At 49.9% G+C, this 14,332-nt stretch overlaps 1 protein-coding gene across 1 annotated transcript in view; it reads right to left on the reverse strand.

Annotated features, from left to right (window-relative positions):
* LOC147101676 (hemicentin-1-like) overlaps positions 1 to 14,332 on the reverse strand; it is a 395,279-nt gene that overhangs the window by 81,472 nt on the left and 299,475 nt on the right. Inside the window, exons 75-80 of the mRNA XM_085965457.1 lie at positions 12,990 to 13,111; positions 6,121 to 6,285; positions 5,730 to 5,837; positions 4,237 to 4,374; positions 2,688 to 2,816; positions 858 to 1,127 (exon numbers count right to left, since the gene is read on the reverse strand). Of these exons, the coding sequence (XP_085821583.1) occupies positions 858 to 1,127; positions 2,688 to 2,816; positions 4,237 to 4,374; positions 5,730 to 5,837; positions 6,121 to 6,285; positions 12,990 to 13,111 (932 nt within the window). The remainder of the gene's footprint in view (positions 1 to 857; positions 1,128 to 2,687; positions 2,817 to 4,236; positions 4,375 to 5,729; positions 5,838 to 6,120; positions 6,286 to 12,989; positions 13,112 to 14,332) is intronic.

Genomic DNA, 14,332 nt, shown 5'->3' on the forward strand with positions numbered 1-14,332 from the left:
CTGTGGCTCAATTGGTAGCACCCTCGCCTTGGAGTCAGAACCATTGTAGGTTCAAGTCCCACTCCAGAAGACTTGAGCACAAAAATCCAGGCTGACACTTTCAATGCAATGTTGAGGGAGTGCTGCACTGTCAGAGGTGCCGTCTTTCGGATGAGATGTTAAACCGAAGCCCTATGTTCCCTCTCAGGTGGACGTAAAAGATCCCACGGCCACTATTTTGAAGATGAGCAGGGGAGTTCTCCCCGGTGTCCTGGCCAATATTGATCCCTCAACCAACATCACTATAAACAGATGATTCGGTCATTGGCACATTGCTGTTTGTGGGATCTTGCTGTGCACAAATTGGCTGCCTCGTTTCCTACATTACAACTGTGACTACGCTACGCTTCAAATTGGCTGTAAAGCACTCTGTGGGACGTCCTGAGGCCGTGAAAGGCGCTGTATAAATGCAAGTTCTTTCTTTCGTTCTGTTCAGAAATGTTGTTGAGAGAGGGTTTCTCTCCCTGCTGTAAAATAAAGACCATCAAAATCCTGGAACTCCCTCCCTAACAGCACTGTGGGAGGACCTTCACCGCATGGACTGCAGCGGTTCAAGAAGACGGCTCACCACTACCTTCTCGAGGGTAACTAGGGATGGGCAATAAATGCTGGCCTTGCCAGCGACGCCCAAATCCCAGAAACAAATAATTAAAAAAATTCCCCTCAACAGGAGACAACCCAACCCCCTCTACAGCATTAGCTCGCTGTTAAATATCGTTTGATAATCGCTTCTGTGAAGGGCCTTGGGATGTTTTACTACGTTAAAAGCGCTATATAAACGCAAGTTGTTGTTGTGTTAGTGACGGCACTGCTCTCACCCTGCACCACCAGAATCCTGTCCACGCTGACCACCCCAGCTTTGTTCCTGGCAACGCACGTGTACCAGCCTGCATCAGCGAGCCGGACCTGCGGAATCTGCAGGGATCCATTAGTGCGAGTTTGCAGGTGCCCGCGGTCAACAATGGGGCGGCCATCTTTCACCCACGTTATCCTCGGTTTAGGGCGGCCTTCCGCCTCGCAGGGTAACGTGGCAGAGCGGTCAATGGTGGCTTTATATTCCCTGCTGTGATCTTTGATAACTGGGGGAACTGAGCAAAAGAGAGAAGTGTTATATCCATCAATTGTGATACAATGAGACGATTATATTATAGTATAGATAGATATAGATATATATATCAGAATCATTTGATCGCTGGCTGTCTCGTAGTCAGTCTGCCTGATTCATAGCTGCCCAGCAGTCAGTCTGTGTCCAGTTCTTGCCCGTATCACAGTCAGTCTGTGCCTGATCCCTGGCCATCTGGTCATCAGTCTGTGTCTGCTGTGCAGCCATCTGGGGGGTCAGTCTGTGCCTGATCCCTGGCCATCTGGGGGGTCAGTCTGTGTCTGATGTGTAGCTGTCTGGGGGGGTCAGTCTGTGCCTGATCCCTGGCCGTCTGGGTGTCAGTCTGTGTCTGACCCCTGGCCATCTGGTCGTCAGTCTGTGTCTGATGTGTAGCCGTCTGGGTGTCAGTCTGCGTCTGATCCTTGGTCATCTGGTCATCAATCTGCGTCTGATCCTTGGCCGTCTGCTTGTCAGTCTGCGTCTGGTCCCTGGCTGTCTAAAATATCAGATTGTACCGAATGCCTGGTTGTCCGATGGTCAGTCTGTGTCTGAGTCCAATCCCTCGAATGGACTTCTTCCATATTTAAAAAAATATGAAAATTACAATCTATCTATATATATAAATCGGTCGATCTGTCTGTCCTTCTGTCTGTCTGTCCTCGGGTGTGCGTCTGTCCGGTTATGCGCTCGAAAGTTATACCGCGTACCTACGCGCGCGTTACCTCCGAAGAAAGCTTACGGTTCCGGGACGGTCGTAAGTGTATTTACTTTTCGGTCGGACGAAAATTGTTCACGCCTTATGCGAAAAACCTTCAAAATTAAACTCATTATCTGCTAGCATTGATTGACTGACGTCAAGGTTCGACCAATCCTGTGCCGTCACGATTGACCAATCCTACAGTACAGTCCCCTGATGGTTGGCCAATCGGTGTGTGTGTGGGCGGGACTAATCGTTTTCATCTCAGGGATGTGCCAGCCATTGTTTCAGTACCAGCTCTGACTTCAGCTTCCAGCTAAAACTACTTTGAAAGTTAGTATCCCTTTTAAAAATAACATAAGATTTACCAAAAACGTTTTATAACTACCTTCACTTTCATCTTTCAAGCTTTTAAAAGGTAGACAAACAGGGACACAGACAGGGCCCTAAAGCTTAGGACTCGATTTAAAATGTTGCCCAGCACCAGATTCACAAAGGGACACAGACAGGGCCCCAAAGCCTGGCACTCGATTTAAACCGCCCGCCCCAAAACAGCCCTGGCAAAGCCGGGCTCCCCCACCCCAAAACAGCCCTGGCAAAGCCGGGCTCCCCCAGCTAGTATATTTATAAAGTCTAGTATATTCTCCTCCATTTAGATCATTCCTGAAAACACCTGGCTTCACTGTACCTTTTAGGCCTGGGCCATGCATGTAAATATGGGGAGAATGTAGGTTCTGATCGCTGTAATCGTACAATTGTTTCATTACTACAGTACAACGCTGTCAGTAACCTGTGAAACCAATTTTAGTGCCCTTGATCGCAAAGCATTGACTCTCTTCAGGCCCCTACCTTGGACCACCAGCTTTGTCTTGCCCAGGGCAGTGCCGGCTGCATTTTGGGCAATACACATGTAATTCCCAGAATCCTCTTCTGTGGCTCTGGCGATCTCCAGCGCTCCATTCGCCAACAAGAAATAGCCTGAGGCAAAAAACCCACAACCATCAGTCAGTGAAAGCATAGCCGTAACACACGGTAGCAGGAGAACAGCATAGCCCCAAACCTGGATATAATAAAGAAGAGTTCACCTCCCCTCCCCAATAGTAACACAATGTGAACTGTCCCCAGTTGCTAACAATCCTGATATTAGCATCCAATTCCAGGGATATATGGTCCTATTGTTCCTGTCACTATCCTAAATGCTGCAGCTGAGCGTATTTTGAAGCTACGTTGTTGGTGTGTGCCATAAGAAAACTATTAGGCACTTGGTCAGAGTATTAAACAAGGCTTTAATCGACTGTTTCACAACATGGAAGTCTAGTTATCCTTCACTAATTCCTGTTTACAAAATGTCCCTGAGCAAGCTGGGCCCGTGCCCGAGTATTTATACTCTCCCTGGACAGCGCCACCAGCAGGCTACCCGGTATATTTCCTAAGTCCTTTCTACATAAATGGCACGATTTATGTCAGTGTGCGTGCGCAGAGGTCCACCATCAAGAGTTGGTCTGGATCAAGGTAACAACTTTATATTCCTGGGCCAAAGCTCGACGTTCTTCACCAGCTCTGTCCGCTCCCATTCACAAGTTCACTGGATTGGAACTTGGTGGCGTCAATGGAGAGGGGATTCCGCACCAAAGGGGCCACTCCTTTGACAAGCACCTTAGAAGCACGAAGTCCAGGAACAGTGGGGGGAGGGGGGGGGGGCGAGGCGAGCCATCAGGAGGTTTACAGGCGTTGCTCTTCGTCTTTAGATTTTCTGTACGCTCAGCAAGTTGACGGAAATTCTGCCGAACAGAACACTGTCCTGTTGCCAGCTCCCAGGCCAGCTACGGCACAGTTAGATGCAGGGTAAAGTTCCCTCCGCTTTGACCCAAAAATGTACCCATTCTCAATTGAACACTCCCTATTCTACCAGTGCGGCATTTTTCATTTTCCACACCAGCCTTTCTATATGGGCTGTCTCGAGTGAAATGATCAACTTAACACTAATTTTGTACTACTAGCCCACGTACTGAAAAGTGGGTTGTGATCACCCCAGGCTCTTCAAGTAGGATTCTTAATCCTGTAGGAAGCCATTAACCCGATTAACCGGCTCCTATGTTCCTAGTCTGGACTGGATTCAACCAAGATCTCAGTGGCGAAAGCACAACTTGCTAACCCATTGCACCAGCCAGTCTCCCTTTATAACAAATGGGGGGCAAGCAACAATTCAGGTTAATGCCTGGTCTCTTTAAGCATTAATGCACCAATCGGGCTTCATCCAGTGGGTGAGTGAAAAGTTCAACCACAACACGGGTAAGCCATTTCCAATAATTCTGCTCCGCATGTCCGTTAAGAATTGACACGTAACTGGCACCTCACGAATGCAGACTGGTGTCTCGGTAATGGGCTGGCACCTTACCTGTGCTCGAGATGGTGACGCCCTCTTTCTGCCAGGTTATGCTGGGTCTTGGGGTCCCTGTCGACTCACAGGGCAGGATAACACCATTATTCACTACAATTTCCAAAGTGGCCGGTAGGGGCTTGATAATAGGAGGCTCTGGGAGGGCAGAAAATAAAAGAAACATTTCTTACCAAAGTGGCTAACTTCACATTTCTCCACATTATATTCCATCTGCCATGTTCTTGCTCACTCACTTAACCTATGTATATCCCTTTGTGTCCTCCTCACAACTTACTTCCCCACCTAGCTTTGTAACGTCAGCAAACTTGGATACATTACACTCGGTCCCCTCATCCAAGCCATTGATAATAGATTGTAAATAGCCGAGGCCCTAGCAGCGATCCTTGCGGCATCCCACTAGTTACGTCAGTAACGTGGCAACTTGCCCCGAGGTACCTCACAAGAGGGATCGCTCATCACACGGGAATTGGGAGGAGCTCGGTAGGTGACTGAAGGAGTGGTTGAATATTCCGAGAATGTTTTTGTAGGTGTGAAAAGATGTGGCAAAAACAGAGATTCAGGAAAATCTAAAAGCAGAAAACACGCCAACAAGGGGAAACTGAGATACGCCAGTACGTACAACTTTTAAGATTATTGGCAATTCAGGTGAATACACTTCCCCTTTAATTACGGAAAATGACCTTTACACGTGTCATAGAAACATAGAAGATAGGAGCAGGAGTAGGCCATTTGGCCCCTCGAGCCTGCTCCGCCATTCAATGCGATCATGGCTGATCATCCAAATTCAGTACCCGGTCCCTGCTTTCTCCCCATAACTCTTGATCCCTTTAGCCTTAAGAAATATATCCAACTCCTTCTTGAATATATTTAATGTATTGACCTCTACTGCCTTCTGTGGTAGAGAATTCCACAGGTTCACCACTCTCTGGGTGAAGAAATTCCTCCTCATTTCTGTCCTAAATGGCCTACCCCTTATCCTTAGACTGTGACCCCTAGTTCTGGACTCCCCGACCATCGGGAACATCCTTCCTGCACCTAGTCTGTCCAGTCCTGTCAGAATTTTATAAGTTTCAATGAGATCCCCTCTCATTCTTCTAAACTCCAGCGAGTACAAGCCGAATCATCCCAATCTCTCCTCATACGTCATTCCTGCCATCCCAGGTATCAGCCTGGTGAATCTTCGCTGAACTCCTTCCATGGCAAGAACATCCTTCCTCAGATAAGGCAACCAAAACTGCACACAATACTCAAGATGTGGTCTCACCAAGGCCCTGTACAACTGCAGCAAGACATCCTTGTTCCTGTACTCGAATCCTCTCGCTACGAAGGCCAACATACCATTTGCCTTCTTAACTGCCTGCTGCACCTGCATGCTTAACTTCAGCGACTGGTGCAGTCATCCGATATTAACTTCTCTTAGGGCTAAACATTTTTCAACAGGGTGCATGGGACATGTTATTCTAAGAATGGAAATCTCTGCGCTCATTTACCTTGCACCACGAGCGTTACATGTTTGTGTGCTGTGCCCACCACATTCCGAGCTGTACACATATAGCTGCCAGCGTGGCTCAGGGTCGCTGCAGTGATTTCCAGAATTCCTGCAGGCACACAAAGACTATAAACAATTCCTGACAACCGAGAAAAGCTGAGAGAAAAGCTGCGAGACAAATCATCAGAACTGGCAGAGCTGCACAATTTTATTGACAGATGAAAAAACCAGTTGGGGTGATTGTCACCTGTCGGTATGAGACGGGTCCCACAGGGAGAAAGTATTAACCGCTCACCAAAAGACAAAAAAAAAACACAACATAGTCGATCAGTAACTCGTACTAAAATACACATAAAAATACTTTTATCTTTAAAAGCCAATCTTCTGCAAACCTGTTGGCAGTATTTTGTAGCCCGGTCCTCGGTTGCCCAGTCGAGCTCCGTCCTTCATCCAGCTCACTGCAGGCTCCGGGATTCCAGTCGCATGACACGGCAGCACCACCGAGGACAGTTTGGTGATGGTAACATCTGGAGAGTCATCTGCAATCGATGGTGGAACTGGGGTGCAAATACACAACAACGTTGAAAAGGAAGAGGCGTTCAAACAATCCTCCCTAAGGCTGATCAACTTCAAACTCCTTCTTTCTCTGGTTCACAGTAACACGCTTCGAGTCAGCACGAGACATTTGATGGTGGAGTATACGGAACAGACTTTATTCATCTACAGCCCAGGTGGTCAATCTAACTCTACACAGAGAGCGCCTTTTCAATTTCTCTATCTTTCAAGCCCTCCAAGTTAACTATTGAAAACCATGCTCCCTTATACACTTTAGTGTGCCTACATCAAAGGTACATGTCACAGATAAGACCATGTGTTGCATCTGTTCTTAAATTCTTTGAAAACAATCTGTTTACATAAACAGTCGTAGTTGTTGACTTCAAAGATATTTTCCTTAAACGAGACTTCTTGTCCTGTCTTTACTTGAACACTTTTGAGGAGTAGTTTTATTAACAGCTTACCTTACTGAACATCCTTTCTATTCTATAGTTCATGGACCTCTCTGCCTATGTTTATTAGCCACTAAAGTTATACTTTAATGACTCATGGTCGATGTCATCTCAGTATTTCCTTGTACAAATATTTCTTGTAGATAATACTTCGGTGTAGAAGATAAGCCGTGCTTTCTTCTGGGGCAACCCGCTGCTAGCCTGTTTATATTGGAAAGCCTGTTCCGCCAAGATACAAGGAAGTTCGACTGTTAACCCTTAACTCTCCAAGATGCCCAACAAAGATAAGGTCAAGGGGCTGGAGGATAAGCTCAAGACTGAGGTAACAGAACTGTAACATACATATCTTTCTGTAATCTACCTATTAATAACATAGTAAATGAAAACTCTTTGAGAATTCCTATTCGTCATGATTTAGTCACACTTTTGTGACATAGTAAAGATCATAGTTAAAGTGTGATGCCTCAGGTAAAAACGGCTTCTATTATTTTTAATAGGTAATGCCTGCCATTCAGTCCTCCCACCACTGTTGGCATTGTGGCTAGTGTCACCCATGCCCAACCGCCATTTTGTTTTTCACCCTATTTTCACGGCTGCGTATAGTGACACCGCTGTTGCCGGCCGGAATGGAGATGATTGGGTAATTCCCTCCCCAATGGAGACTGCACTGCTGTAAGTGACTGGGATTGATTTTATGCACATAATTAGTATTATGTAACTATCCTCCACTCACTGCATTTTGCTGGAGAAATCACCTTGCTTTTAACAGGAGACATTGCTTTAGTTTTGGTCATGAGTTCTGTTTCCTCTAGTTCGCAGAGACTCTTTTTAAATAGACTCTGTAGACTGTTTGTTGTAGTGTGCTGTTTAAATAGACACTGCTGAGTAAATAGACTCGGTTTGCTGTAAAATAGACTGTGCGCTGTGAGTCCTGCCGTAAGTCCTGCCCCTACGTCCAACTTATTGGCCAACACAGTGGTGTCAATAGCCACTCTTCATTTTCACAGAAAATTTTTGTTTTAATTTTATCTCTTTTTATTTCAATTTCTATTTTATTTCCCCAGTCCCCACTGCCTCTTCCGCCCCCTGTTCCTGGCCCTATTCTGCACTGGGCCCCAGCTCCACCTCCAGCCTTCCTTCCTTCCACTGAAGCTCACCATCGCTCCCCAGCTGCTTGCCGGCCCCACGCTTAAAAAAAAATCTCCCCAGCTCCTCCCACTCGCCCCTCTTGCCATTTCGACACCCCACCACCCACCTCAAGGTCCGAGTCCCCGATACGAAAATACACAGCCTCCCCCCCAGAGAGTCGCCAACTCTCCAGAACTGTACTGGAGTCTCCAGGGATTAAAGATTAATCTCCTGGACAAAAAATGATCGGGGCGTTAAAAAAATAAGTGTGCTTTTTTTCATTTTCTTTGAACACTTTGGCCTAGAAATTGGGTATAGCCCCGCTTGAGGCGTTAGAACTGGCGATGCGCAAAGTTTATAGCCAGACGAGACTTATCGGCACCTGGCGCGATATTGGGTTGCATCGCCCCCAAAGGGGATTGAGGCGCTAAATCAGCCGTTGCACGGTGCTCTTAAGGCACAAAAGGTCAGGCACTACTCAATTTTGACGCGGACGGGCGCAGCGCAGGTGAACTCAATTACGGGAAAGCACGAGACCTACAGGCGCCGGCCGGCTCTTAAAGGGGTGGGTCAGTCAGACTGAGCTTCAACACCCAACGCCCTGTAGGCCTCAGATTCGGCGCTCGCCCTTGTCTGGCGGTACAAAGTTGTTCATTATGGAGAAGGTTAGGCAGAGAGCAGAGCACTTCAGCACTGAGGCTCTGGACCACTTGGTGGCTGCAGTTGAACACCGTCGAGAGGTCCTGTACCCGGATAATGGCAAGAGGCCAAATCAGAAGGCTTATCGACGATCTTGGAGGGAGGTTGCTGTGAGGGTGAACTCCAGCAGCATGGCAACCAGGACCCCTGTTCAGTGCAGGAAGAAATTCAGCGACCTCACATGGATCGTTAGGGTGAGTGATGGTTTACCAAAATTGTGCTTCCCTCCATCTGCAGCTGACTTCGGGCACCCTGGTGCAATGATGCGCCAATGGCCATCTGTCAGTATGCACCAATGGCCCTTTCTGGGCACACACATGGACAGATGTCTCAAGGCCTCATGTAAGGGCTCTTGCACCATGGGGGGCATGCGAGGAGGTCTCAAGGCCTCATGTAAGGGCTCTTGCACCATGGGGGGCATGCGAGGAGGTCTCAAGGCCTCATGTAACAGAACCTCCCCTTCTTTCCCCTGCAGTCCAAGATGGCGCAGATTAGAAAGGAGCAGCGTCGAACCGGTGGCGGACCTGCACAAGTGGTCACTCTCACGGATCTGGAGGAGAGAGTGCACCAGATACTTGGAGGACGTCTGTCTGGTCCAGTGACCACTGCATCTGCCGACCCCATTACCGACAGCGAGGGTAAGACTCTCACCTTTTCCACCTGTTGCCTTCCACTTGGTCCCCCCGCCAGCATGCATCCTCAGTGTGCAGCCATGTCAGAGCCTTGCCGCAATCTGGCATGCCTTTCAGCAAACCTGTCCTTTTGCTAAAGCCACTCTTCCACCTCCCACTTTCAGATGAAGCAGCACCAACTCGGGCTCAACGCGCTGAAGCTGCCAGTGCCAGTGCCACCGGAGGCGAGGACCAGGAGGAATCCGGACCAGCCACTTCAGAATCCGGGGAGCTGAGACATCTGCAGACTGGGGATAGTAGTCCCCTGGAGGGGAGGGGGGGTGGCTCTGAGGATGAATCAGTTGCCGGACCAAGCGGCATGCAGCAATGCAGGGGGGAAAGGCAAGTTCGGCCACCGTCTCCCCGCAGGGCAAGGCAGGTCGTCATGACTGCTGCACAGAGTGCAGATGAGGTCCGTCGCCTGGCAGAGATGAGCAAACAGGCCCGGGTCAGACACACGGAGCTGATGGCTGCAGTGGAGAAGATGCCTGAGTCAATAGATTCATTGGCTAGGAGTATGTTGGACTTCAGGGCAACAATGGAGAGGACTCTGCAGGGCTTTGGGGCAACAATGGAGAGGACTCTCCAGGTGTTCGGGGAAACAATGGACAGGTCTATCCAGGGCTTCGGGGCCACAATGGACAGGACTATCCAGGGCTTCGGCCCAACAATGGAGAGGACTGTCCACGGCTTTGAGTCGGCAATGGAAAGGACGGTTCAGGCTTCGGACAATCCCTGGAAAGGTCTGTGCAGGGCTTGTCCGAGGCAGTGGAGCGGTCGGCTCCTGCCTTGTCCGAAGCCATGGGAAGAACTGTCCAGGCGTTCTCCGAAGCACTGGCACCTGGAACACAGGTCCTCACTGTTGCCACGCAGTCACTTGCTGGGCTCCTCCACAGCCAGATTGATGCAACGCGATCTCTCACTGCAGCCACCCTCTCTGCATCAGATAGGATCACCCCGGGCCCTTCCACTCCCGTACAAGGCCAGGAATCCGTGGAGCCTGCGATTGTGGCGGATGAGCCGAGCCGCTCCCCTCCGATAGTCAGTGTGTCGTCCGACCATGGTGCAGGTGTCCTCTCTCGTCAGGAGACCATTGCACATGCCAGCGCTGGGACGCCTGCATTGCAGATGCCACCACCTGCAGGCCACACTGCTTCCAGCCATGCTCAAAGCAAGCATCCTGCGTCCGCACCCTCCAAGCCCAGAGGTCGGCCAGGCCGTACCTCAGGGGCTTCTGCGCTTCCAGACAGTCAGCAAGCGTCCCCCAGCCTTGAGCCCACTACTGGGGTGCAATTACGTAGGAGCAGCAGGGAGGGAAGGGGCCGGGCGCGAAAGAGAAGTCGTTCTCCCTCAAGGGGCCAGTTGTAGAGGGAGGTGCTGAGACGTTTCTTTGTCCAAATTCAAGGACACCCTCACCTGCTGTTATAGTTGCAGATTTTTGTTGAGTTTTGCGGCTTTGCCGAACAGGTCACAGTTATTTTGGAAGTTATGGTTTCTGCTGACTTTACGTTGTTTAGCTGTAATGAAAGACTTTTGTGTCAATAAACAGAAGTTTCAATGTTGCTTGGTGCATGTGACTACTTTCAGTGATGCTGGCATGCAGAGGCCCTCAAACATCCAAAGTGTGCATGAGGTAAGACTCTCATCATTCCGCCACAGGGGTGTCGATACGAGTCCAGAGGAGCCTCTGACGTATGGACCTTCCACTTTCAGCAGCCCTTCCATCTTCCTCCTCCTCCGCCTGCTCTTCCTCCTCCTCCTCCTCCTCCTCATACTCCTCCTCCTCCGCCTGCTTGTGCAGGGTCCGAGGGAAGGTAATGAATGGACGCGTTTGCCTATAAAGGGCATCTGTCACTTGCCGGATGCAACAGCGGACTGCAGCCTGAGCGACAGTCGCATTGTCCCCAATGGCTGACTGAAAGGATCCGTTGGCATAAAAATGGAGGCCATCAGTCAGTGTAGCCATCACGGACAGAGAGGTTCTGCAGCGTTCACGCGGCTGCAGATCCTGACCAAGCAGGTGGCACAGACCAGTAACAGTGTCCCTCCAGATTCGGAGCCTTCGCAAACACTGCTCCTCCGACATGTCAAGGCTTGTCACCTGCTGCCTAAAGACCCTCGCAGCATCCCGTCGGATTGGCCGACCTCCATTGCCCCTCCTCCTTCTGGCCAATCCCGGCCCTCTCTCCCGCCGTCTCTCTGCCCCTTCACAGTGTTGGGCGATGAGGCCGTCGCCCTCCAAACAAGCTCCCATTCCGATGCCAGTTGGTCAAAAGGCTTTTAGGTGTAGTGCTGCAAGTGCTTCGGACAGGGTTGAAGGTCCCAAGTACTCTAAAGCTCAAATCCTAGAACTCCGCTCCACATTAGCTCGCCAACTCTCTCTAGCAGCGATCGCAATGAGCAGGCCAAGTGGCAGAAGATTCTGCACTAGAGCTGTCCCCTTTAAATCGCGCCGCCCTACTCCGAGAAGGGCCTGTTAGCCCTCCCTCGAACTGTCACTAATAGCGCTGGGCACTAAGGCTCCGGGCGCCACCCAATATGCGCTCAGGCACTCCTAAAAGGCAATGCACACTGAAATGATGTCATGAGCTGCTTGCGCTCGCGGGCGCGCGCAAACACTTAGCGCAGGCACTAAATGTATAGTCAATTTCTGAGTCGGCGCTATCCTCATAGCGTTCGCCCCAACATAGGGCTTCGCCCCAATTCTAGGTCTCTTTAGGCGCTCAGCGCCGGCGCTACCAACCCAATTCCTAGGCCTTTATCTTTATTAGTTACTAAAATATTTGGAGATGGGAAAACAGGCTGTTGGGGCGGTTGGAGTGAGAGGTCATGTGATGAAATCTCCAGGAATACATCCAACCAGAGTTGGCGACCCAAGGCCCACCCTGCTCCGGGTTTTCCATCCCTAAAATGCTGCCTTCCTTTTTAGCCTTAGAAGGCCACTTGCACATTTCCACCGCCTGCCCACCTGCCTCTGCTTCTTCTGCCCTAACGGCCACAGCCCTCCTCTTCCTTTTCATTCTCTGGCTTTACCGGACATTTAGAGCAGCACAGGCATCGCCGGCAGGGAAGCCAGAGGTCCGCGCCACCGGCCCACTGCTTCAGGCTCCCACCCCCACGGAAACCAGGACCAGGTGGGCAGAAGGAATCGGGCAAGAACATACAAGAACATATGAGCGCACGGATACCCGAGAGGCAGGGGTGGAGCAGAAACCCAGGGAGTCGACAGATCCGGTTAAGACCTCAGACAAATTAGCTTGGATAGGAAGAAATGCCAAGTGTGCGGAGATGGATGAGCGAGACAGATCATTTCAACAAAAGATACACTCCCGAGGAAAGAAACACACGTGTGTAAAACAGGAAAAGAGACACAGAACACAGCAGATAGACATCAATCAAATCACGGACAGATTAGAGACATGCAGACACAAAGGAATCCATAGGCGAGTCCCTCCACTTTATAGTGAGCAATGCCACAGAAGCTTCACTCATACGGAGAGAGATTATTTTGGGCATTTTATAGAATTATGCAGAAATCACAACACGGAAGCAGGTCGTGCGGCCTAACCGCGTTGCTGCTTGCCCTCCGTATGAGCCCTTAACCCACCTGCCCATCCTGTTCCCCAGATCCCCTTCGGTCCCTTTCCCTTCGCCCACCTCTCTGACCTATTCTTAATATAGCACCACGTCGACCACCAGCGAACCTCGCCGCCCCACGCCGCCCGTCAAACAGCGCTTGGGTCAAGAAAGCCTCACCGTGCACAGTGAACTGGATGAACCTGCGGGCATCTCCCGCCTCATTGGACGCCGCGCACTCGTACAGCGCTGTGTCCCGAGTGGTGGCAGAGATGATCAACAGCGAGCCCGACGGCAACAACCTGAAGGAACACAATGGTCGCCAGAACACAATAATCACCGGAACACAATGGTCACTGGAACACAATAATCACCGGAACACAATGGTCACTGGAACACAATGGTCACCGGAACACAATGGTCACCGGAACACAATGGTCACCGGAACGCATCCGTCAACAGATCAGCTGGTAACGGCAGAATTAAACTACCCGGGGAGGGTGGTCCGAGACCCCTCCAGATTCTGAATCCACAGAGAGCCTGAAATGTTCGAGACCCAAAAGGTCTAACAATTAAAGGAATATTCTCGCTAAGGCTCTCAAAAATCGTTGGTAAATCTACAAGTTACCCCTCTCTGCAATCAGCACTTATATTTCTCTGACCCCTGTCCTGCAGTGAGAGGCAAATGGGGAAGCACCAGCACAGGCACAATGGGACTAAGGTGCTGTAATTTCTATAACATTGTGTGCTTGCTGCCTCTGTTCATTTTTTGTGTAATCTCTTCCAAATTTAGTTCCAGCAAAGGCATGGAAGTATTACATCACACACAGGGTGCCCTGCCATCAAAAATTGTGTGTGACATATTGTACTTCGTACAGATCTTTCAAGAGGCGAGTCTAAGTCAAGGTGTAGCATTGTTGGATGGGGGATATGGTTCCCTTTACACTGCTCCAACAGTGCGCCTCAGTCTTTCATGAGCACCTCCTACTGCACAATTTCATAGAATTACATGGAATATACAGCACAGCAACAGGCCATTCGGCCCAACCAGTCTGTGCTGGTGCTTATGCTCCACACGAGTCTCCTCCCATTCCATCGACTTCACCTCAGCCTTTCAGTATATCTTTCTGTTCCCTTTTCTCTCATGTACTCGTCTAGTTTCCTTTTGGAAGCATCTGAGCTATTTGCCTCAACCTCTTCCTGTGGTAGCGAGTCCCACATTCTAACCACGTGTGGGACTAACTGGACGGCTCTTTCAAAGAGCCGGCACAGGCACAACGTGCCGAATGGCCTCTTTCTGTGCTGTGGGATTCTATGTCCATGTCCCCAATGTGTGGCTTCTCCGAGCGAGATTACCACATCTGGTGCCAATTTCCGTCAAATTAGGTGTGGTTTCATGCTGTACACCCTGCTCGCGAACAACTGAGTTTGACTCTCCCCACCCCTCCAAAAACCCATTTCATGTAGGACGTTGCAGCCAGCAGAGAGAAGAGAGTTTAATCTCATCAATCTGGGCCAGATTC

Source organism: Somniosus microcephalus, chromosome 23 (assembly GCF_052327205.1).
Source record: "Somniosus microcephalus isolate GS21.2 chromosome 23, FLI_Smic_1.0, whole genome shotgun sequence".
Taxonomy (NCBI): domain Eukaryota; kingdom Metazoa; phylum Chordata; class Chondrichthyes; order Squaliformes; family Somniosidae; genus Somniosus; species Somniosus microcephalus.